The sequence below is a fragment of the Halichoerus grypus genome, chromosome 2, assembly GCF_964656455.1.
Source record: "Halichoerus grypus chromosome 2, mHalGry1.hap1.1, whole genome shotgun sequence".
Taxonomy (NCBI): Eukaryota; Metazoa; Chordata; class Mammalia; order Carnivora; family Phocidae; genus Halichoerus; species Halichoerus grypus.
The window spans coordinates 184,636,906-184,658,704 of record NC_135713.1 but is presented as its reverse complement, the minus strand read 5'-3'; the positions used below and the strand labels follow the sequence as shown (position 1 = coordinate 184,658,704).

The window sequence follows — 21,799 nt, the reverse complement described above, 5'->3', positions numbered from 1 at the left end:
AAATGTGAAAACACAGCAGACTCTGAGGCTCTGGGCTCATTTCCCCCCCAACCTCAAGGGAGGTTTCTTGAGGAAAGACTGTATCTGGAGTTTTTAAAGAAATATTTGCCCACCAGAGCTTGAAGTGATAAAGTGATTTTGACATTCTCTGGCTCCAACAGCCAGCCACCTGTCCTGGCAGATTTAGACCCTCACCTGTGGGAACAGAGGCCACAAGCCCAAATGCAAATCTAGTCAAGTTCCTCCCTACAATGCTTGGGCTCTTGGGGGAATTAGCCACCCAACCGGGTTTCCTACACCTGAGAGGGAGCTTGGGCAAAGAGCATCAAGCTCTGCCTCTTCCCTCCCCCTTCTCTCTTTGCGTTAGGCTGTGCTCCAGGTCATCCAGAACAGAAACTGCCAACTCTGTCTTGTTAAAATCGAAGTGCTTTTTTTTAGAATATGTGATTTTGCTTCCTTTTCTTAAAAAACAAAAAAAAACAAAACAAAAAACACAAAAACCAAAAACAGACTGGAGCCCAGTCCTTTATCCCTATTGTGTCCATTTGCCCAAGAGATGTCCATATTTGAGATAATAACTTAAATATTCTTGAAGTGGAGGTAGTCTCTCTCTTCCTAGTGGGATGTCTTCTTGGCTCCTTTCCCAAACTTGGCATCGAGACCGAGACCTATGAAAAGGGAGAAGATGGGCTTAGCTTTACGAGGAAAAATGAAACCTACCAATGGTTTTGACAGTGGCATGGGGGGGAGGGGAAGGTCAGCCTTGGTTCTCCAAAATTGGGGCTTTAAAGAAAACTAACTCCAAACACTGGTTTTATAGAACTCCCTCAGAGAAAAAGTATGGCATCAAATGAGAAAAATCACCAAGACACAGGTAATTATGTATATATTATAAAATACAGTAGAACTAAAAGAAAAAATGTCAAAACTTCAGCTAGTTCTCTCAGCTCATCCACGGCAGCACAACTTGGTAGGGAGTAAGTTTAACAATTTTATCCTGTTCAGTGTCTGAGGAAGCCCATGTCACTGGAGGATAAAATGAAATGCTCATTGGGAAGGGTGGATTAGAGGCAATGCTTCCTTTCCTTTTTTAAAAACATCTTCTCTAAAATAACTAAATAGGGGCGCCTGGGTGGCTCAGTCGTTAAGCGTCTGCCTTCGCCTCAGGTCATGGTCCCAGGGTCCTGGGATCGAGCCCCGCATCGGGCTCCCTGCTCGGCGGGAAGCCTGCTTCTCCCTCTCCCACTCCCCCTGCTTGGGTTCCCTCTCTCGCTGTCTCTCTCTCTGTCAAATAAGTAAATAAAATCTTAAAAAAAAAAAAAAAAAAAGAGCATTTGTATTTAATAAATAAATAAATAAATAAAATAAAATAACTAAATCACTTTCATAAATATACATTTCAGGAAAAGAAATATCTAAAGCTCTCTCACACGGCACCTGGGTGGCTCGGTCGGTTAAGCGTCCGACTCTTGATTTCTGCTCAGGTCAGGATCTCCGAGTCCTGAGATCGAACCCCGAGGTGGGCTCCACACTGAGCGGGGAGGCTGCTTGGGATTCTCTCTCCCTCTCCCTCTGCTCCTCCCCGCTCCCTCTCTCTCTCTCTCAAAAACTTAATTAATTAAAAGAAAAAAGAAAAAAGCAAGCCCCGAGACTGTTGCTGCACACGCCCAGACACGTGAGCTCCGCGCGGAACTTACCCAAGAACACGAGTATGGTGCCCACCCACTGCAGCTGGCTGATCGGGTTGGCGAAGAGGATCACAGAGGCCAAAATGGTGAAGAACTTTCGAGTCGTGGTGATGATGGAGCAGGTCAGGGGGCCAAAATACACAACTGTCATGAAGATGAAGCTCTAGAGAGACCGAGAAAGCGGGGTCAGAAAGCTCCGCCCCAAGGTCAAAGTCTGTGACAGGACATCAGGGCTGGGCTTGCCGCCCTCTTCTTCCAGCCGGCTCGGGCTCCCTTGGGGAAGCCAAGCTCCCCGGTCTCGAGGCACTCACCTGACCCAGGGCGCTGGTCAGGCCAAAGAGCAGGATGTTATAGATGACGGTAGGGTACCTCTCGGCAAAGCTCAAGAACTCCCAGAGCTCCCCAGTAAACAGGATTCCTGGGAATAAACGGCAAAGGATGAATGGCGCACCCCGTGTGCCTGCGTCAGCGCACGTGCCTACACGCAGCCCAGGACAGTACTCCACGGAACAGCACGTCGGGAAGTGCAGGGACGGAGTGCACACCGTCCTGTCAGGCACCTTGCTCCTAGTTTTCTGATTAGACAAACTAACTAAAGACTCTCCCGAGAGAGGCTTGGGAGTCGACTAGCTACTTCTGCCAAAGTTACTGGTAGCGGAGATCCTCAGATGTTGGGGAGATACTGACCCACACATCCCCAGCTCAAGGCAGCCCCACGCATGGCCACCTCCAGCCATCAGCAGCCTCCTCCGTGAACCCCACTGTGCTGTACCAAAAATGCTTCCCGCGTGCGCCCAGATTTGAACAAAGGTTGGGAGGCACTGATTTAAAAGCACATGCGTTCGTGTTCACACTACAGTCAGCATACACCAAATACCAGTCTGTCATCGCTATCAGAAGAAGGTGAGTTCCCAAGGTACCCCCGTGACCTACTACTGCGTGTCCCCCCAAGGAAACTGGCACAGGTCTACCCATGATTGTGCCAGTCATGAGGAGCAAGCAGAGCCCGCCAGGGAAAGTTTCTCCAAGAAGGTTTTCCAGGGGCTTGGACAGAAGGGCATCTTACAGCCGAGACAGGCCTCCGGCCTGGGCAAAGTCAGCAACCAGCACCCGCGCTAGGGATCGACTGGACGACGGCAGTCTGCCCTCTGGTGACACACGGAAGAACAGCAGAACCGCTCCTTACCAGCTCCCAGCAGCAATGTCGACCAAAGGTTGATATTCAACATCATGTGGTTGGAGCCTGTTTGGTAATGAGCCCGCATGTGGTCCTGGGAAACGCCCGTCAGTCCATCCAGGGTCAGAGACAATAACTGGAAAAGAGAGGATGCACCCTGCAGCAAGAAGGCCACCAGGGCCCCTCCCTACCCCAGGACACAGGACTCTCACTTTTCTGAGACTCCTCACAAAGCCGCTATCTTAAGTCAGAGTCCTCAGAACAAAATGCTAGCATTCGGTCACGGGTGGAGGGTCCGGAGAGATCACGCTCACTGCCTCCTGCCCCACCCAGGCACCAGCACGACAGCCTATCTGAGCCGCCCAGTAATGTAATCAGAGTGGGATGGGAAGCCTAGCACTTCCCAAGGCAGTGCCACGAAGCCTCGCGTGCAGGGGCCTGGAACCCATGCTGAGCCATGTATTTTCCCGTGAGAGTAGAGAAAGGACGTCTGGTACTGGCCTGTTAGCCTCCTGGCTTGGAGGGGCGCTCCAGACTAGATTCTCTGGTCACACTGCCCAGACTAGAAGCCTGGGCCAAGCTAGCCACTTCCTCTGCCACTTCATAGCCGTGTGACCCTGGCAAGTGACTTAACCTCTCTGTGTCTCAGGGTCTTCATAGGGAAAATGGAAATAATAACATATATAAGGTTATTGTTGTAGAAATTAACCAACTAATAGGTAAACCACTGGGAACAAGGCCTAATACACAGTAAGCAAGAGCTATTATAGTATTATTTTTAAACTCTGGTTTCCAGGTTTCTCAGAAAGCCACAGTGAGTGACACGCTATTCCTTCCCTATTTGCTCTCATGTCTCTCCGGCCTCACACCAGCACTTAAACACAGGCCTCAGAGTCACCCCTTCCCCAGGAGAGCTGCGTTGTTGTTCAATATTTCAGGCTTCCCACTGTGGCCTTAGGAGAGCCGGGGGCCATGCAACAAGAGACAAAGCCGAGAAATGGGGGGCAAGGAGCATCGCAATCTCTCTCTCGACACATAACTGGCCTTTCACATGCCCAGGTGGGATGCTCCTTGGTTGTGATTACCGGAAAAGGCTGCCTTTCCCACCAGGATCACATACCAGAAGCAGTTCTCCGTAGCCAACTGTGTGTTCTTCCATCCCAACTACTTGCTTGGGTTTGTACATGAAAAGGGCCACTCCGGCCACAATTAGCAACACACACAGGTACTTGGCCTTTGGGTACTTCTTCTTCAAGAGGGTAACTCCAAGGAGCATGACTACAGGGAAGAAACAGTGGAAAATTCGGGTACCCACAGGCATTGATGAGCCCAACACTGTCCTCTTAGGAGACTCCTGGGAGAAAACAATGTCTGAGAAGGAAGGCCTACAGAAGCTAAGAGGAAGGCGCAAAGCTGGCACCTGGATAGAGAGGATTGAGCAACGGGGGGAACAAAGGGTAGAAGGCAAGGAAAAGGCAGAGAACAAAGGTGAAAGATCCAAGAAGGAACAGGGAAAGGGTGGGGACAGTGGATGAGAGAGAGGTTGAGAGGAAGAAACTGACAATCAAAATGGGACTCAACTCTAATGACAATGTAAGCACCCAGGACACCAAAATGACTGGCACGGGAAGCAGCCTAGGTTGGTCTCTAGCTTCGGGCCCATGCACATCCAACACCACCGGAAGCGATACAGAGGACAGGATGGCAGGGGGAAGGGATGGAGGGCCGGCTCTGGAGATAGCTGTGATGAGATGACAACCCCGAAGGGATACATAGCTCTAGCAGAGGAGTAGAGAGCCTGCTACAGGAAGAGTGAGGATGGTAGAGGGAGACCATCTGCTTCCGCTTACCTGGGATTGGCTTGCAGGATTTACCAAGGACCTGAAACGAAATCCAGCAAATAGTACCTGAGCCTCTGGGATGTGCCAGGCACTGTGCTAGGTGCTCTGTTAAGAAAAGTAACCGTGGGGCCTGCACCAGAAACCACAGACTATCATGGCCAACCCACCACCACTAGACCTCAGATCTATGGTTCTTTGCCCTCTGAATTTCTCCAACACATTCTCTTTTGTTTAAGTCACAGACCTGAGCGAAGAATTCTTAGGTCTTTTCAAACATCTGAGCCAACCCTCATCACACCCTGAGATTTCACCTGAGTCGGATAGTTGACAAACTGTAGTGCCGAGTTGCTGGAGACCATGGCACCCAGATAGGAGACAGAACAGGCGGCATAGAGCCAGCTCCGGGTACGATCCACCCTGGCAGTGTCAAAAAACTGGATCACTGGGAAGAGACAAAAAATGTATAACAGAAACTTGGTGAACTGAACCAAAGTTGAAGCCACATGAAAGGGATGTGTCAAATAAGACGAGAGGCACAAGATATTTCTGTCCTCTTAGACTGGGAAATCTCTGAAGATTATTCAACTCTCCAATCTCACCTACACCTAACACAAGACCACATGCAGAGCAGGAATGGGGGCTCATTCAGTTCAAGGGACTCGTTAGCTCTGCTGTAGCCCCCAGGGAACAAAGAGAGCAGCTCAAAACACGTCTGAAGCGGAAACATAAAAGAAAATCAAAGGGAAGAAAGAAGAAAAAAATTAAGTATTCTCAGTGGGGATCCGGCACACAGAAGACCCATTCTCTGCACATTTCTGACTCAGAAGTTGGTCTAATGTAAGGAAATAGAGTTGACTGAACAGAGAGGCTTTGAAAACGCTAAAGAGGGTGGGAGTGCTGCCAGTTAAACCTTAAAGGTGGACAGGGAGGGGGCACACAACAGATTGCTAGATAGGTACTCACAGATCTTGGCAAACACAGCATTGATCACACATTGAATGAAGACCAAAGTTAAGGCAAAAGTGAACGTCTCCTGCTTGGCTCCCTCCCCATACTTTCCTCTTGTTCTAAGAATGAAATGATGAGAAAAAAAAAGGAGAAGAATTAGTGTATTTCACTCAGTGTCATCTAGTATGTCTAGAGTCACCGAAAGCTTTAAAACGATTTTGCTTCTCTGGATGTAGGGACAGTCTGGTAAGGTTCACTGGCCTCATTCACAAAAGGGGCTGATTTTATTGGATCTAGAAGCCAGACATCCCAGCCTGCTGATCCCGTAGCTTAGGGAAAGAATATCCGTAAAGGATGGAGCTAGAGGAAACGTGGAAAATTAGACGGTGAAACGAGGTAGGTACCCCAAGCAGCAGATGAAGGGATTTGGGCTACAGCAGCAAGGCCGGGGGCAAAAGAATCCGCTGTCCGCAAACATCTGGAAGTACCAGAGAGGAGCTGGCACAGGCAAGGAAACCTGTGTGTGCAACGGGGTACAACTGCCAGCCTGTGAAGCCCAAGCCCTTAGAACGCTAGGCAGAAAAACAAGAGAAGAAAAATAACCAGGTCCCGAGGATCCGGAGACCAACTTTGGCGTTTGGGAAATCTGAGCAGGCTCAGCCGCGGCTGCAAAGGTGTCGGGGGCTGGGGGCGGGCAGGAAGGAACAGCCGGGCCAGGGGCGGGGGGCCCGCCAACCGGGCCAAGGGGCGAGAGAGGGGGCAGGTCTGCGCTCCGGTCCCGGGGACCCGCTCACATCTTTTCCTGCAGGATCCCATAGTAGAAATAGCAGACAAAGACGCCGAGGAAGCACAGCGGCAGGCGCAGCCGGTCGGGCACCAGGGAGCTGCTAGCGGCCATGAGACGCCCGGACGACCCGACCGGAGACCCGCTCACAGCCGGCAGCGGCAGCGGCGGCGGCGGCGGCGACAGCTCCAGCCGGACATCGCCGACCGGCGACAGGGGCCTCATAGGAGTTGCATGCGACCGCCGCCCAGTAGGCCCCAGCAGCCACCGCCAGAGCTGCCGGCTCAGGGCCTCCGGGAGGGAAAGGCTTTGGGACCCAGAAACCGTTTCCAAGGAAAGGAGACCCGCCCTGGGACCTCGGCTTCGTCCCTGATGGCCGAGGGAGCCACCCGCCCTGACATTAATGCTGTGCCCCCGGAGTCTTCCGATCAGGCAACTTCGAGGACAACTGCGACCCAGAGCTCGACGGGATGGCCTAGGGGCTACGCGGGCGGGGAATGATGACGTATAAGGATGTGGAGGTCACCAATTGGCTGCGCTGTGCGAAGACAGACAGGTGAGCTGGAAGGAGGTGCGGCCGGCCGGGTTAATCCCAGTCTCTTCCCCAGTCGGCGGTCAGGCTTCCGCTGGGTCCTAACGCCAGGAAGTCTCAGTGGACCCTCAGCGCCCCCTAGCGGCTGCCCCGCGTCAGCGCCTCCCCTTCTGCAAGAAGAGCGTTCAAGGCTGGCGTTTGAGAGCTGTCCTCCTTCTAAGGGCACATCACTAGGCTTCCAAAGGGGTAACCTACGCGTGTCGCCTACATTCCGAGCGACAGTTTTCCCAGCCTGGAAACTTGGGATAGACAATTAGTAGCAACCACCTTGTCGCCTCTCGACTGTTCTGAGGATTAAATGAGCTGAGGTTTGTGAAAGTGTTTCAAAAACTGTAAAGTGTGCTATGCAAGTTTAAGGTATCATTAGTCATTACACTTTCTCAACTCTGATCTTATTTCCTCACATCCTGGAGGTGGAAATGGAAGCTTACCAAAGTGGATTTTCTCCGGGGTCTTACACCTCACCAGCAATACAACAAACCCTCCTGCTGCCCTCCAGATTCTTTCCCATTCATGACCTCCTTTTTGGACCCATCCCTCATCCAAGTGTTAGCCCTCCACCTGCGGACACCAAGAGCTAGGGCAACACCCCAGGACTTTCCACTATAACCCCCAAACCCCACTTAATCAATGGACTCTGGCTGCTATCTGGGTAGAGGCTCCTTCTCTGCTTCTGACAGCCCACTTCTTTGGCACAGCCTCAGGCAAAGGAAGGAAACTCAGGGCAGCACCACACCCATCACTCCAGGCCTGACTCACTAAGGCTTTGGGGGTAGGCCAAACATCTTTCAGGGGGAGGGGTAAGAAATAGAAGATAGGGTCTGTCCTCAAGCCCCTGTCTCCTTTACATCAGTGTGGATGGGGCCCCCACATTTGCTCTCCCGCCCAGTGGCTCTTTCCACTGAATCAGTGTGATTCCAGGGCACCAGACAGTAGCTGGGGTGAGAGACCTGGGTTGCAGTCCCAGCTCTGCCCCTTCACTAGCTGGGACTTCAAACAATTCTCTTGACCTCTGAGTCAAACTAGTTTCCTCATCTGAAATTAATGCGAAAATAGTAACAAGTGGGAGAGCACTGTGGTTAGAAGCATGGGCACTGGATTCAAGGGATCTGCTTCCCCATCTTAGCTCCCCCACTTCCTATCTGTGTCTTGGGGGTAAAGTTATACAATCTTTCTGTCCTCTTATCAGTACAGTGGGGTTTATCACATTTCCCTCATTGGGTTGTTGTGGTATTTCGATAACATTTCATGTCAAGCACTAACAGGGTATCTGATGCTTACCGGGCCAATGAATGGTAGTTGGGATAGCCTGCCTTAAGAGTTTGTCTCGAGGTCTTCTGACATAGATACAATTGTAGTTATTATGACTGCCCTTGGGGTAGTCAACTTTTCACCCATACAGTGGGGATAATATGTCGTGAAAAAGTTTGTAAAGCGTAAAGCACCATCAGAATGTCGGGATGATTATTCCCATTTCTCCCCAAAGCCTCTGAGCTCTTACAGGTGCAGCATGATAAAGCTGAGAGGCTGCAAACCCCTCTGTGTTGTGGGTACTCACGAGAGGGAAAGAATACTCCAGTAGAGCTAAAGCTTCCCTAAAACTGTGCCAAGAGATTCAACCCGATGACCATTCCCTGGTCCTGTTCCCCTTGCCGGTGCACCACAATGTCAAACTTGGTCACCCTCACTTCCCCTCGGAAACCCACTCTCCCTAGGGAGCTTTTCCAGACTCATCCAAGAATAAATGACTTGCCCCACTGACTTCTTCACCCCACCCTCCACCACCCCCTTCATTCTGGACAGCCTTTCCGTGGACCCTACTGCTTAGCTGTCCATCTAAAGAATCCAAGCCTGGCGACCTGAGGACAGGGACTCTGTGCATCCACGTTAACACCCACATCCACATCATTATGTGTTAAGTAGAGACCTCTCTTGAAGACAAGGATGATCAATATCACACGCTCAATCCCCTCCCCCCAAAAAATGTTTAACAGAACCTCAAGCTGCTGGGAATACTTATTTATTTGGTCTATTAACACCAAGATCTGCAAAAAACAACTTCTAAACACAGGATAAGAAAACTTGAACATTAACATTCTTCTTCAATTTTGTGTAAGCTCTGCAGTACGGAAAATATACAAACTTCAAACAGCTGCAAAAATAGTGTCTTTGGGAGAAAATAGAGTTTCTACATCGATACAAGAAAAATAGGCATTTTTCTACTCCAACCCAGTCCCGGGGCAGGCGGAGGGCGTAGAGTCGCCGCTTGCCACCTGGAGGAATACCAGCTCTCCCTCTCCCCCGCCACCCACCTGGGGCTGGGCAAGCTGGGCTGCTTCAGACAATCTTAGGGTGAAAGCGAGATGAAAATGCCACTTGGGAAAACGCTTGGTTCCCCCCTCTGCCAGCAGCTGGATTGGTCAAGCGTTAGGGCCCTTTAGGGCTGCTTTGGTCAGCTCCTCCAATGAGAGGGAGGCACGGGGATGGGCGCTGAGAGGATAGGGCTATCTATCTTCGGGTCTCCTCTTCCATGGCTGTGGAGGAGAGGGAAGGAAATCTGCAGTGTCCCCTCTCCTTCCATCATGGCCAGCTTGCTCCATGACAAGGTCAAGAGCCCCATAGACAGTCCTTTGGACTCACACCCAGGGGTGGGGGACCCAAGACCTTCGGGTGAGTTTTCCACCAAGTGAGAGAGGCGGCAAGAACACAGGTGTGACTTGTGAGCTGCCCAGCTGCTAGTGGAGAAGGCAGGTCCCCTCACATTCGGAGGGGCCGGTGTCCCTCAGAAAGAGGACCCGGGGCTTTGACACAATAAATGAAAGTGCTCGAAGGCCAAGAGGGAAGGGCTCCTTCATCCCCCACCTCAGGGGAGCTAGGGAGGGGCCTGCCACCAAGGCACTGGTCTCCATGGTGAAGTGGTGGGGTTGGGGCCCTCAGACCACCAGGGAACTCTGGAAAAGCACGGGCTCTTCTGATGGCGGGGTGCGCTGCCATGGCTCGAACGGCAGCGAGGAGGCTTTGGAGGCCTCTGGATCCTTCCGAGGCGGTGGCCTGGGGCTGGCAGGGGGAAGGGGGGACCCCGGGCTTGAGGGGCAGTTACGGAAAATGAAGCCCATGCTGGGGAAGAGGGGCTTCATCAAGCTGACGGGGCAGAAGGCCGAGCCGGTCGGGTTGAAATGGACTTTGTTCTTGTCAGGACAGGAAGTCAGGAAGGCCAGGTCGGGGCCTGGGGACCTGGAGAATGGAGAGAGAAACACACACACACACACACACACGGGGAGAAACAGCCAGTGAGAACTGACAGGAGATGTCATGGCATCAGGGAAGCAGGGGAGCTGGGTCTCTGTTCAAACAGGGTGGTAACTCAACCAAAAAACTACAGGCTGCTGAGCAACATCCAGTCTTTAGGCCCGCAGCAATCCATTTATTAGGAATATGGCTGAACAACAGGAAACCTACTTCAGCTAGAAACAGGAGGGATTGAAGCTAGACAGGAAGGAGAACTTCCTGACGAGGGGACTTTAGAAGAGGAGACCAAGGGATCTTTTAATTTGAGAGATTTCATCAGTAAACAGTGTTCTGAGGGCAGACCACTTGCCTAAAAGCAGAGACCCAGGCAAAATGATTTTCTAAGACTTTGGACAGCCTAAAGCAGGGTTTCTCAGCATCAGCACTATTGCCATTTTGAGCCGGATAATTCTTGGTTGTGGAGAGCTGTCCTGTGCATTGTAGGATGCTTAAGAGCACCCCTAGCACCTGCCCAGTACATGCCGGGAGCCACCTGTGTCCCCCTTAAGCTGTGACAACTAAAAATGTTTCCTGACATCGCCAAATGTCCCCAGGGCGTGGGGAAGGGGGGGAATGTCTCCCATTGAAATCTACTGACCTAAAGAGTCTCATTCTTGAACACATTTGAAAGGTGTGATTTTTCAAAGCCCTTGCTGAGATGCAAAGTAACAACCATGGCGGGAAGGCAGGCCGACCTTAACAGGAGGTCTGGGCTCTAACTCCCCATGTGCTCTTGACCCACCTGCCTCACCTGGAATGTGGAAAGAACCATCCCCACCTTCCTAATCATGTGGAAGAAATGGAAGGATAAAAGGAGTGAGGTCAGGGAGTTCTAGAGTAAGGAATCCTTATGATAAAGAGGAGTGTCTGGCCATGCTCTGAGGGGAAGCGGTTGAGAAGCCGCTGGTTGCGAGGGCTCCTGGGGAAAAGCCAAATGTGTGGTGTGATGGTGAAGCTCTGTTACCAGTGGATCCCTCGACTGCCTTCCTCTTTATGTATAATATATAGACAGAAAAATGCACTTAGGGTATAGCATGGGAAATTGATGACCATTTTAACTGTAGAATTCTAATAATTCCAAATCCAGGAAGAAGAGCAAGACAGGAGGAGGGCAGGGGTGAGCCCAGAGCGAGAGGTGGAAGAAAGAGGTGAAGACCCATGTGCTGGGTGTATCTGGGAAGGCCTGGGGTCCCAGCAGAGTCCACAGCGGCAAGGTCTCCCCTGACCAAGAAGGGTTTACAAGAATCCCACTTTATGGACTGTGAGGAATGGGCAGGAGAGGGGAATGCTCTCACTGTGTGCATGCCCACGTGGGGAAGGTGACCCAGGAGACCAAGCCCCTCTCGAAGGACAAATGGCATGACCCTGAATGGCTTGATTCCCCTCCTGGGAAATCCAGGCCATCTTATAGGATCAGCAGCTAGGAAAAGGAAAATGTGACAGAAGAATTGCTAAACAAGAACTTCCCAATGGGCAAGCTGATACAAGGAAGAGGCCCCAATGAGCTGAGAATTTCTCTCCCAGGGCCTCTTGGAAAGCAATCCATAGGTCACCACCTCTTTTTTTTTGAGATCATGACCTGAGCCGAAATCAAGAGTCGGATGCTTAACCGACTGAGCCACCCAGGGCCCCAAGAGTCACCATCTCTCTCAAAGGATTAACACAGGGACAGGAAGCCTGGGGAGATGGCTTGAAGACCCCGGCTGGCATCGTGAGTCTGTGGAAGAATCAGGATGGGCACCAGCCTCATTTCCACAAGCAATCCCAGGCGGTGGCTGCTCAAGTATAACGTGGACTGGGGAGAGACCCAAGTCTGCTTAAGCTGCAAGATCTGGTCTTTTTCCTCCATGCCACCCCTGAGGACCCAGGCTTCTTGGAGAGCTACATAGCGAAGCTGGGAGCAAACACTCCCGGGGCCATGGCTTTCTCCCTAACTCCTACTTTGCCTTCTAGCTGTACCCTCTGTTGCTACCATGGACTGTCCCTTACCTGCGACGTGAATGGAGCTCTCAAGGCTCAAACCCTGTCCTAGCTACATCTCAGCTCACACACGAGGACCAATTCTTCCTAACTGAGAATCTGCCCTTCTGACTATGAAGCTGGTGGGGGGAAGAAAATGAGCTCTTGGGGTGCCTGCTACGGGGGACCGGGTGGGCATTTGGAAAGGTTCGGCCCTCCATCCTCTCTGCTAATGGGAGGGAACCGTGGTAAAGAAGTCAATCAACATCAGAACGGCTTCTGAACTGTCCCACCTGGTTTGGAATATTCCACAGTCCTTCCTTGTAAGGACTGGAAATTTCTGTCTGGGAGTTCATGACCCTTGAACCACTAGAGCGACAGGGTGAAGACTTGACTCAGAAGCAGGGAGGAAGCTGTTCAGGTCCCCCTGCCACTCCACTGGGGACAAAACACTTCCCATCTCTGCCTGAAGAGAACTACTAACATGCTCTCTCTCTCTCCGATTACCATCTAGCAAACTCACACCTTCCCCAGGGATGGAAAAAAAATAGAAAAAACAAAGGGCTCGGGTTTCAGATCTCTTTCCTTTCCAGCTCCCACAGCACTTGTGGCTGGCATGTGGGCAGAGAGCAGGTTTCCATAGAGATCACGATAAGCAAAGATTGAAGGGCTCCGAGTAGGTCATGTCGACAAGTCTGATCGTAGCAAAAGTGTGCTCCCGATCATCTGAAGTTGACAACGGCCCCAGGCTGAGAGAGCCCAAGATGGAAGAAGGGCCTGTCAGAGAGAACAGTGCAGGGCTCACCCCCATCCCCGGCCCCGCCCCACCCCGCCCACCCCGCCCACGGTCCACGGTCCACGGTCCACAGGAGGTACTCACACGGCCTCTTCGAACACACGCACTCTCTCGCAGCCTTCCGGGGGCTCCCGTTTGAAGACGTAGCTGTGATTGGGCCGAGGGGAGGCGGCAAAGGCAAGGACCGGAGACGGGCTGCTGTCTTCAAGGCAGGCTGGGCGGCCCGGAGAGGAGGCTGCAAACAGAGTGAGGCTGAGGCCAGTGGAACTGAAGGAAAGGAGGCTCTCCACTTTCCTGGGCTCAGGCTTCGGTGTAAAGGGGCGAGACTGGGACATGTGGTGAGGGGGTTGGCAGTGCTTATGCTAATCCAGGTTGTTTGTCCATGCTTTATTTACCTTAAAATAGCTTTAAGAAGGCTTACAAAAACCTATATCTTGTTATACAGGATAAAAAAAAATACAGTTGAGGGGCACCTGGGTGGCTCAGTCGGTTGGGTGACCGACTCTTGATTTCAGCTCAGGTCATGATCTCAGGGTTGTGAGACTGAGCCCCACGTCGGGCTCCATGCTGAGCGGGAAGGCTACTTGGGATTCTCTCTCTCCCTCTGCCCCTCTGCCCCTGTGCTCTCTCTCTCAAATAAATAAATAAATCTTTTAAAAAAATACAGTTGAATTGATGGAAAAATCAGGTCTAATAGCAATTCTGTATTCTCAGGAGGTAGACTACAACTGGGACTCCAAGTCTGACTTAAAGGAATCCTAACTTCCGTCTCCCTGCTTTCTTCCAAGACCGCACCGCCCTGCTGCCAACACACCACAGCTTTGTCCTCTCCACAGCCCTGCAAAGCTATCCCTTCTTCCAGGAAGAGCTCTTGTACCAACTCAGAGAAGCAGTCTTTACTCAACCCCACTTGTGGGATAAAATCCTCTCCCTTTCCACACAGTGAATGTACTTTGCCTAGGCTGCAAATATTGACTTTATCTGTATTTATCTCACATTTATTCCTTATTACTCTATGCTCTGTTTACCTCTGTGTAGTGTGAGATTATGCCCTTGACCAGCCTACCTCACAGGGCGCTGTGAGAATCCAACTGGGGGAGGCAGGCCACAGTGCTTTGGGACAGGAGGATCATTATCGTGGGGAGGAAGGGCTTGGGTCTCATCCTCCCGTAAAGGAGCCAGGGCACAGGACAAAGTAGAGATTTGGAGTTGGAAAGCCTGGGTTTCAATCCGGGTCAAACAGCGTGACCCTGGGGCAAGAGACCACATTCGCTTATTGTCTACCTTTCCCAAACACCTTGAGACCTGTTGCTGGTAATGCGTGCAGTGGACCAGCCGGACAGACCCACAGGCTTTCTACTCATTAGCCAAAATAGGAGGATGAGAGGCACTGCTTCCGTGCTTCCCAGTGAGAACAGAAGTGCGGGTGCAGAGAGTTTATATAAATTATAAATCAGGATCTGTGTGAAGGACCATTACTACTGCTAGTATCGCATACAGAATAAAGACAACCCATGATATTCTAGTTGGTTAGTAAGGAGGACTCCCAGGCTTGAACCTGATTAGAGGGGGAAAGGGCGTGGAGGTCCCCCGTACCTCAGGCTGCTGCCCCAGCCCCCCTCAGCTTACCTTTGTCACTGGGAATGGATGCCAGCTCCTCGACAGCACCCCGGTGTTCCTCGTGGCTGGCCGGGCCCGAAGGCTGGGGGGATGCCAGGGGCACGGAGGGAGAGCCGGCAAGGTTGCCGGGCTCCAGGAGGAGGAGGGGGTGGTCACAGCTGCCACTCTGGGGGGGAGCAGGGGCGCGGTGCCCATCAGGGATATCAAGGATCTGCCAGGGAAGAGGGTGGGGAAGGACTCTCAGGCCCCTCTCTTCTGGCCATGAGAGCGGCAGTGACCCTTAAGCTCCTCCCCTCGCTGTTGTTCTGGCCTCTATCCCTGACACACAATTACACCAGGACATGGCTTTCTCAAGTCACTGAGTTAAGGGAAAGCCCCTCCTATTTCTCCCCTAGCCCTTGCGACCCAATTTAGAATCACATGTTTATTTGTATGGTTTCATCATGGTGACGCCACCAGCAGGCTGTAAGCCTCGAGGGCAGGGACCTTCTCCGGGAACACAAAGATGAAGAACATTTGGGAAGCATGATAGGGGGCGAACCACCAGGACACTAACCACGCAAGCCACTGCAGGACAGGCATGCACATCATTATCACGTATAAAATACCCCCTCCCTGCTTCTTAGCCATCAATGGTAGTTGTACCCACAGCTCACCGAATTGCGAGCAGGTGCCTGGGTGGGTATCAAATCCTACATATACATCAATTAAAAATCAACTAGCAAGTAACTCATAAACTGAGGAGTGTGCCCATTAGAATTATATTAATACTGCCCAACTGGCATTCTCCAATTGTACTGTGTCAGTATAAAAATGTGCCTGAGACGGCAGAAAAGGTAGCAAATAATTCTGCCTGGGAGTGGGGTGGGGGTGGGGGGGAGGGGGGAGGCTGCACAGGGGCAACTGGGCATGAAGGATGAATGCAGGTCACCAGGTGGACATGGGGGGAGAGGTGGTTACACAAGCGACTGAGGCACGGGAGGGGGACAGTGATGGTGATGGGGATGAGGACGCAGGGAGCACGGAGCCGGTGCTTTGGCTGAAGAGTGGCGCCGAGCCCCTTCCTCCTGGCTGAGAAGTCTCCCCTCCACTGAGCCCCGCTCCCTCTCTTCCTGCCCAGCACCACGAGCCTGTCCCGGCTCCACCGCCCGGCTCTGCTGTCCTGGTGGCCAAGTCCATTTGAATCTAATGAACCCGATTTGTGTTCCTTGTGCAGGCTGGCGTTTGCACCGCGCTGCTGACGTGGCCACAGCCCGGAGCCCCCAGAGAGCCAGAGTCCCGCCGGCCTGCACCCACACTCAGCAAGCCGCTGGCTCGTCGTGCATCGAGGGCACGCCCCACTCACCCGCAGCAGCTCCTCTTCACCCTGTTCCTTCACAAACACCTCCTCCAGCTCTTGGTTGAGCCCTTCCAGGCTCCGGTGCAGGCAGGGGCTGAGTCGCAAGACAGGTGACCCTGAGGAGAAGCTGGGAGGGGACGCCTGAGGAGGAGGCAGATGGAGCGGTCACGGAACCCCCCCCTCCCCCGAGCCCCGTAGAGTTACTAGTTCTGACCAGGGGGTAATGTCATGTCTACACAGCAGAACCAAGCAAATAAAGGAGGATCTGGGCACGGGGACTGACTGCAATAGGAAAGCTCAGTGGGTTTTTCTCCAGAGGTTAGCGCTTTGGGAGTCTAGAGCGTGGTTCTAGCGCTTGCGGGCTCACCACTGCGTCAATTGTAGGGGGGCGTGGGGGTTGAGGGGAGAGCCATTCGTGAGGGCAAAAAGCCCTTCCAGCCTCACTCAGCGACCCCCAGTTTGTGCCCAAACCAACTAGGCAGCCACGTGGCCATGGGGTGGGCAGCGTGGCAGGCTCAGTCAGCGGCTGTAAGACCCGCGAGGACCTGCCCACACGGGGCCGCCACGGGCGACAACAAGGGGAGCGGGCCCAGGGAGGGGGCGGACACATACATACCCTCAGTGCTCCCCGCACTGCATGGTCCCCTTGCAGGGGGGAGCCCCGCTCCTTCTCTTTCCCGCTGCGGCTTAGCTTTGTCCTCTGCAGCTGTTGCTTCAACTTGGAAATCTGGTAGCCCAGAGATGGGAGGGGGGAGAGGCAGGTGGAACAAAGCTAAAGGGCACGGGGTCCCTCCTCCCCGGCGTGGCTCCCACCGGAGGCCCATGATAATGCGTAAAAGGAAGATGGAAAACCTCCCAGGAGACCTCGGTGAGTTCAGAACTGATGACACGCTCATCAGGCCAGCTGGAGACCTTATTAACTAGATATTTGGTGTTTCTGAATTATCATGTATTCTACGGATCAGTTGGAAATATGAATCAGATGGATCAGTTTCCAAAAATTTCAAAATACGCAATGCCGAAACCATTTTTGTCTTTCACGGATTCCAAAGGCGTGGAATACTACTCTATTAATAGAAATGGGAAATGATGTTTTTGAATTCACTCTTCAAAGTACATTCAGAGCTATCTCAAAGGCCCCGGGACCAGGAAGGATGGAAGGATTTCCCCTCATTTTAAAGTAAACTGCACTGAGCAAGGAGCTGATGCTCAAGAAGGAGTATCAGATTTTGTCCTGACTTTCATATCTTGTAACAATTATGCATTATTATCAATGGTTTTGACTATTGTCTCCGTCACATTTGTAATTCTCCACCTACTCGCCCTCAGCTGGAGAAGGCTCAGGAGATGCAGATCTATTTAAATATGGGCCCCAATGAAATAGGATTCAGAGAGGAGATCTGCCGCCCATAGCCATACAAGTTATGACCACTGCCAAGAAGAAAGTGGTTTTAGATCTGCTATCGGGCACCATTCACACCATGACTCCACGCTTAGTGTAAATAACTTGCTTACTCTGATCATTCCGAACTTAAAATTTCCGAACTCCATATTTCCCACTAGCTTTTAACTTGCAGAGCATTCCCTTCACATTTTCTCTGTTCTTGCAACCAAGAGAGGCTCGAGGTGACTCCCAGCGAGTCGGCCCTCAGGGGCCGCCAGTTGGAGTGGCAGGTGAAGCTGGTTTAGGAGCCCGGAATCCCCGTCTGTGTTTCTCTCTATTCAACCTCAGTGACTGGAGTCCTCCTGAGAGAGGGGGAGGGCCAGTGAAAAGTGTTTGGGAACACACAACTATTTTTCTCTTCTAAAAATAAGGCTGGATGGGATGCCTGGGTGGCTCAGTCGGTTAAGCGTCTGCCTTCGGCTCAGGTCATGATCCCAGGGTCCTGGGATTGAGCCCCGCGTCGGGCTCCCTGCTCCGCAGCGAGCCTGCTTCTCCCTCTGCCTGCCGCTCCCCCTGCTTGTGCTCTCTCTCTCTGTCAAATAAATAAATAAAATCTAAAAAAATTTAAATAAAACAAAAAAAAGGCTGGATGCACAGTTCAGTAGGTGGTAAGGTTGGGGGCTTCCAGTTCCCAGAAACTCACTCGGAACAGCTTATCTGGATACAAGCTCCAAGCAAGCGAGAACAGTGGTGGCTCCCACCCCGCGCTGGGCTGCTGGAGGGCACCAGCGGTCGCTGGCAAAGGCCCTGCTGGCGGAAGGGGCTGGACTCCTAAGCCGGGCCACCAGGACACTGACAGGCAGCTTTGAAGGAGCCATCTCATCCGGAAAAGGCAAGTGAGACCGAAGATGTGAGGCCACTTTGGAGCAGACACATCCACGGTGCTGGGCGTGGACAGGAGGCAGCTGCTGTGGCCAGGGAGTCAAAGGGGGCACATACCTCTTTTCGGTGGTCTGTGCTGCCCCAGGACGCCGAGCGCTTGTGTGTGCAGGAGCTGGCCCGCTCACCTTCCAGCTCTTGCCAGGACAGGGGTGTCTGCAGGGGGAGAAACCCCGTGAGACAGAGCAGCTTCTCGGGCAGGCCCCGGGGAAGCAGCCACTTCCTGGACAGAGGCGGTGGCTCTTTGAAGGCGTCTCTGTCGTCTGGTCATCAGCCTCCTGAACACTGCCCGCCTCTTTTATTCTTTGAGGATTCTCCACCTGCACCGTCACTCTCCCAGTCCACGTCCTCCAGGAAGCCTTCCCTGATGAGCCAACAAGGCCAACCTGCTCTTTACTCTCTTGTGACTTTTACACAGGGATTCTGGCCCCAGCTATTCCAGGTGCTCCCCACGGGACAAGTCCTGCCCCTCCCTCTCCCAACCAGCTCCAGAAGAACACGGGCTCGGGGGACCCCTGGCATCCTCGATTCGTGGACCCTTTATGGGTCCGGCACAAGTTCAGGTTCCTGGGAATGTCGTGAAAAACAAGTTACGAGACGGGACTCCATTAAGCAATCATTATTACTTGGTAAAACAGGAAAAATGTCAGTAGAGGTCCCCCGTCCTCCATCTTCGACCAAAGCAGGAGACTTCTGTGTAGCACAGTGTCTCGAGCTGGTTTCAGGGAGGGCTCTGCACACAGACTTGAAGTCCTCCTGAATAGGCATGGGAGGGGACATTCTCAGGAAGGAGGAAGCCAGAATTCTGAACTCAGCCCTGACCCTGACCCTTTCTGGCTTTATCACAGCTCCTTCTCCTGGGCCCTGTGCTGCCCTTTGTGAGAACAGACCTCTCAGTCGGCCATATCCCCCCGCCTCCTCCCCACTCCCCAGCTGCATAGAAGGCCAAGGGCCCAAGATTGAGGCAGGGGGAGTTGCAGACCCACTTCCTGGGCCCCAACCTGAGGGAGGAAGCTGTTGGCTTAAGCATGAGGCAGAGGAGGACTAGATCACTTCCCACCACCAACACCCCCTACTTCCATTCCAAGGGAGGGGCCCAAGGAGGAATGCTCCAGGGGAACCAGCTCTGACTTCTCTACATGAGCTGCCAAACCATGAGGGCCTGGGAACCATCTCCTCCAACAGATCTGCTGACCTCCCCCGAGAGGCTGTTGCAAACAGAAAAGGGGGAGGATAAGAGGGGGGGAAGAAGAACCCCAACCACTCACTACCCAACAGCTGTGAAGAAGAGTGGCGGGGGGGGGGGGCAGATTGCCCTGTGTGACAGCTGTATGGAGGGGCCACAGGGGACTGAGTCTCCCTGGCTCTTCCTTCTCCCAGCTGCTGACCAGGACCTTTGCCGGGCCATGCGACACAGCCAGGGTGAGACCGCTGCCCCACCCTCCTTCCCTGACAACGCCACAAGGAAGACGGGCCAGGGCTCCAGTCTTCACACCCCCGTCCTTCAGGAAGAGGGCAGGCAGCGCATCCTTCAGGCCGCAGCCCAAGCCCTCGAGGTAAAGCTGGCTGTGACAGCATTCGGCAACCAAGCGGCTAACTGGTCGACTCCCAAATGCCTGCGTCTCCCCAAACTGGGGTGCCGGCAGCCAGAGCCTGAGGAAAGCTGCCGCACATACTGCAAAGTGAGGAGGAGGGCCCCCTCTCCCAGAGCCCCCTCGGCCCAGCAGACACACAAACGCGCCTCCACTCCCGGAGCTCCAAAGCCAACCCTACAGATCGTTAGCTCTGCTCATCCAAGCTGAGCTCCACGCAAGCCTGCTGTCCCTGGAAGGTGGCCGAGGCCACAGGGGAGGGATGGCGAAGGCTAAGCTGGTGATGCCCATTTCCCTTCCACTAGGAAGGTACCGCACTCACAACAGCCCCATCCAGGCTGTCAGCAGCTCTATTAACATCTCTTGCAGACTCTTCAACTGCCTCCTTCCTTCTGAGATGCGTGAGAGGGTGGAAGGAGAAACGTGGGCTGGCAGCAGAGGCTAGAAAGGATGTGAAAATTCATGCCAAACTGGGATCGTGTCTCTCGGTCCATCTTGCCTCACCTCTCTCTGCTCAGCCACATCCTCCCGCAACCGCTGCTGCCTCTGGGTAAACCATGCTATCAAGGCTATTGTCCTGCCTCAACACTCGGCCAGCCCCTGGTCACAGATGGCGCCATTTTACCTTCCATCCCACGGGCCCTCTGTACCGGGCCCTCATTGCATCCAGGCAAACCTAGCTCTGCCTCCTTTCTCCCCTTGCCCTGGACCCCAAGCCTGGCCTCTCCGTCTCAGAGGGCCTGCCCTACCAACTTCCCAGCCTTGCCCGCGGGGAGCCCGTCTAACTTGTCTACCTCGTGCTGACTGCTCCTCGGCCCCACGTCTCCTCCGTACAGATAGGCTCCGAGTATCCATCATCCACACGCTCAGCGTATAGTTACTGAATGCGCACTGCGTGTCAGGTACCATTCCAGGGCTGGCAACACAGCAATGCACAAAACAACAAAAATTCTTGTCCCCTTTGAGTTTACGTTCTAGTTGGGGGCATAGTTGAAACAGTGATAAGTACTAAGAGGAAAACACAGCAACAAAAGGAGATAGGAATGCTGGGCAGGGGAACGTGATTTTAAATGTCAGGGACATCCTCAATGAAAGAGTAACATCTGAAGGAAAACGTGAAGGGGATGTGGGAGTGAGCCATGTGGGTATCTAAGGTAACAGTGATCCAGACAGAGGGAATAGCAAGCGCAAAGGCCCTGAGGCAGGAGCAAGCCTGGTTTGTTTGAGAATGATAAGGAGGCCAGTATGGCTGGAGCAGAGTGAGCAAGAGGCAAAGCAGTAGATGAGGAGGTCAGTAGGTGTGATAGCCTGAAAAATGGCCCTACAAAGATACCAGGTCCCGATCCCTGGAACCTATAAGTGTTACCTTATATGGTAAAGTTTTTGCAGATGTGATTAAGTTTGGATCTTGAGATGGGAAGATTATCCTGGATTATCCAGACAAATTAGGCCATTACAAGTGTCCTTATAAGAGAGACAAGGGCAATCAGACACACACGGAGAAAGATAAGGGGATGTGACCACAAAGGCAGACACTGGAGTGATGTGGCCACAAGCCAAGGAACGCTGGCAGCCACAGAAGCTGGAAGATGCAAGGAATGGATCTCTCAGCGAGTCTCCAGAGAGTGCGCAGCCCTGCCAACACCTTGATCTTGGCCCAGTGAAACAGAATTTGACTTCTGGCCCCCAGACCTGTGAGAGAATAAGGTTTGTTGTTTTAAGCCATGAAGTTTGAGGTCATTTGTCACAGCAGCCCCGGGAAGCTAACACAGTAGGTCATCCTGTGTATGAAGCTGCGTCCATGCTGGCTTTGAGCATCTGTAAGGCAGGCTCATGCACAGGTGTGGGCTTT

General features: G+C 52.8%; 2 protein-coding genes across 3 annotated transcripts in view; both read right to left on the bottom strand.

Annotated features, from left to right (window-relative positions):
* Window positions 1–408: 408 nt before the first annotated feature.
* Window positions 409–6,884, bottom strand: SLC35B1 (solute carrier family 35 member B1). Its single transcript, XM_036094932.2, has 9 exons — window positions 6,449–6,884; window positions 5,670–5,773; window positions 5,018–5,148; window positions 4,716–4,746; window positions 3,986–4,143; window positions 2,875–3,001; window positions 2,000–2,106; window positions 1,698–1,851; window positions 409–668 (listed from the first exon to the last, which is right to left on the bottom strand). Exons 1-9 carry the CDS (start codon window positions 6,661–6,663, stop codon window positions 616–618), a joined length of 1,080 nt encoding a protein of 359 aa, XP_035950825.1. The 5' UTR covers window positions 6,664–6,884; the 3' UTR covers window positions 409–615.
* A 2,150-nt stretch (window positions 6,885–9,034) lies between these two features.
* FAM117A (family with sequence similarity 117 member A) overlaps window positions 9,035–21,799 on the bottom strand; it is a 42,157-nt gene continuing 29,392 nt past the window's right edge. For both annotated transcript variants that reach the window (XM_036094871.2, XM_078065583.1), the window contains exons 3-8: window positions 18,416–18,511; window positions 16,649–16,759; window positions 16,039–16,173; window positions 14,703–14,904; window positions 13,158–13,308; window positions 9,035–10,264 (exon numbers count right to left, since the gene is read on the bottom strand). In XM_036094871.2, the coding sequence (XP_035950764.1) occupies window positions 9,964–10,264; window positions 13,158–13,308; window positions 14,703–14,904; window positions 16,039–16,173; window positions 16,649–16,759; window positions 18,416–18,511 (996 nt within the window). In that variant the 3' untranslated portion in view covers window positions 9,035–9,963. The remainder of the gene's footprint in view (window positions 10,265–13,157; window positions 13,309–14,702; window positions 14,905–16,038; window positions 16,174–16,648; window positions 16,760–18,415; window positions 18,512–21,799) is intronic.

Coding starts and splice junctions, on each gene's coding strand:
- SLC35B1 (XM_036094932.2), bottom strand. CDS start 6,663: ATGAGGCCCCTGTCGCCGGTCGGCGATGTCCGGCTGGAGCTGTCGCCG. Junction 5,149..5,669: donor TGCTGTGTTTGCCAAGATCT/GTGAGTACCTAT, acceptor GTCTCTTCCCAG/TGATCCAGTTTTTTGACACT. Junction 1,852..1,999: donor TGACCAGCGCCCTGGGTCAG/GTGAGTGCCTCG, acceptor CGGTCTCTCTAG/AGCTTCATCTTCATGACAGT.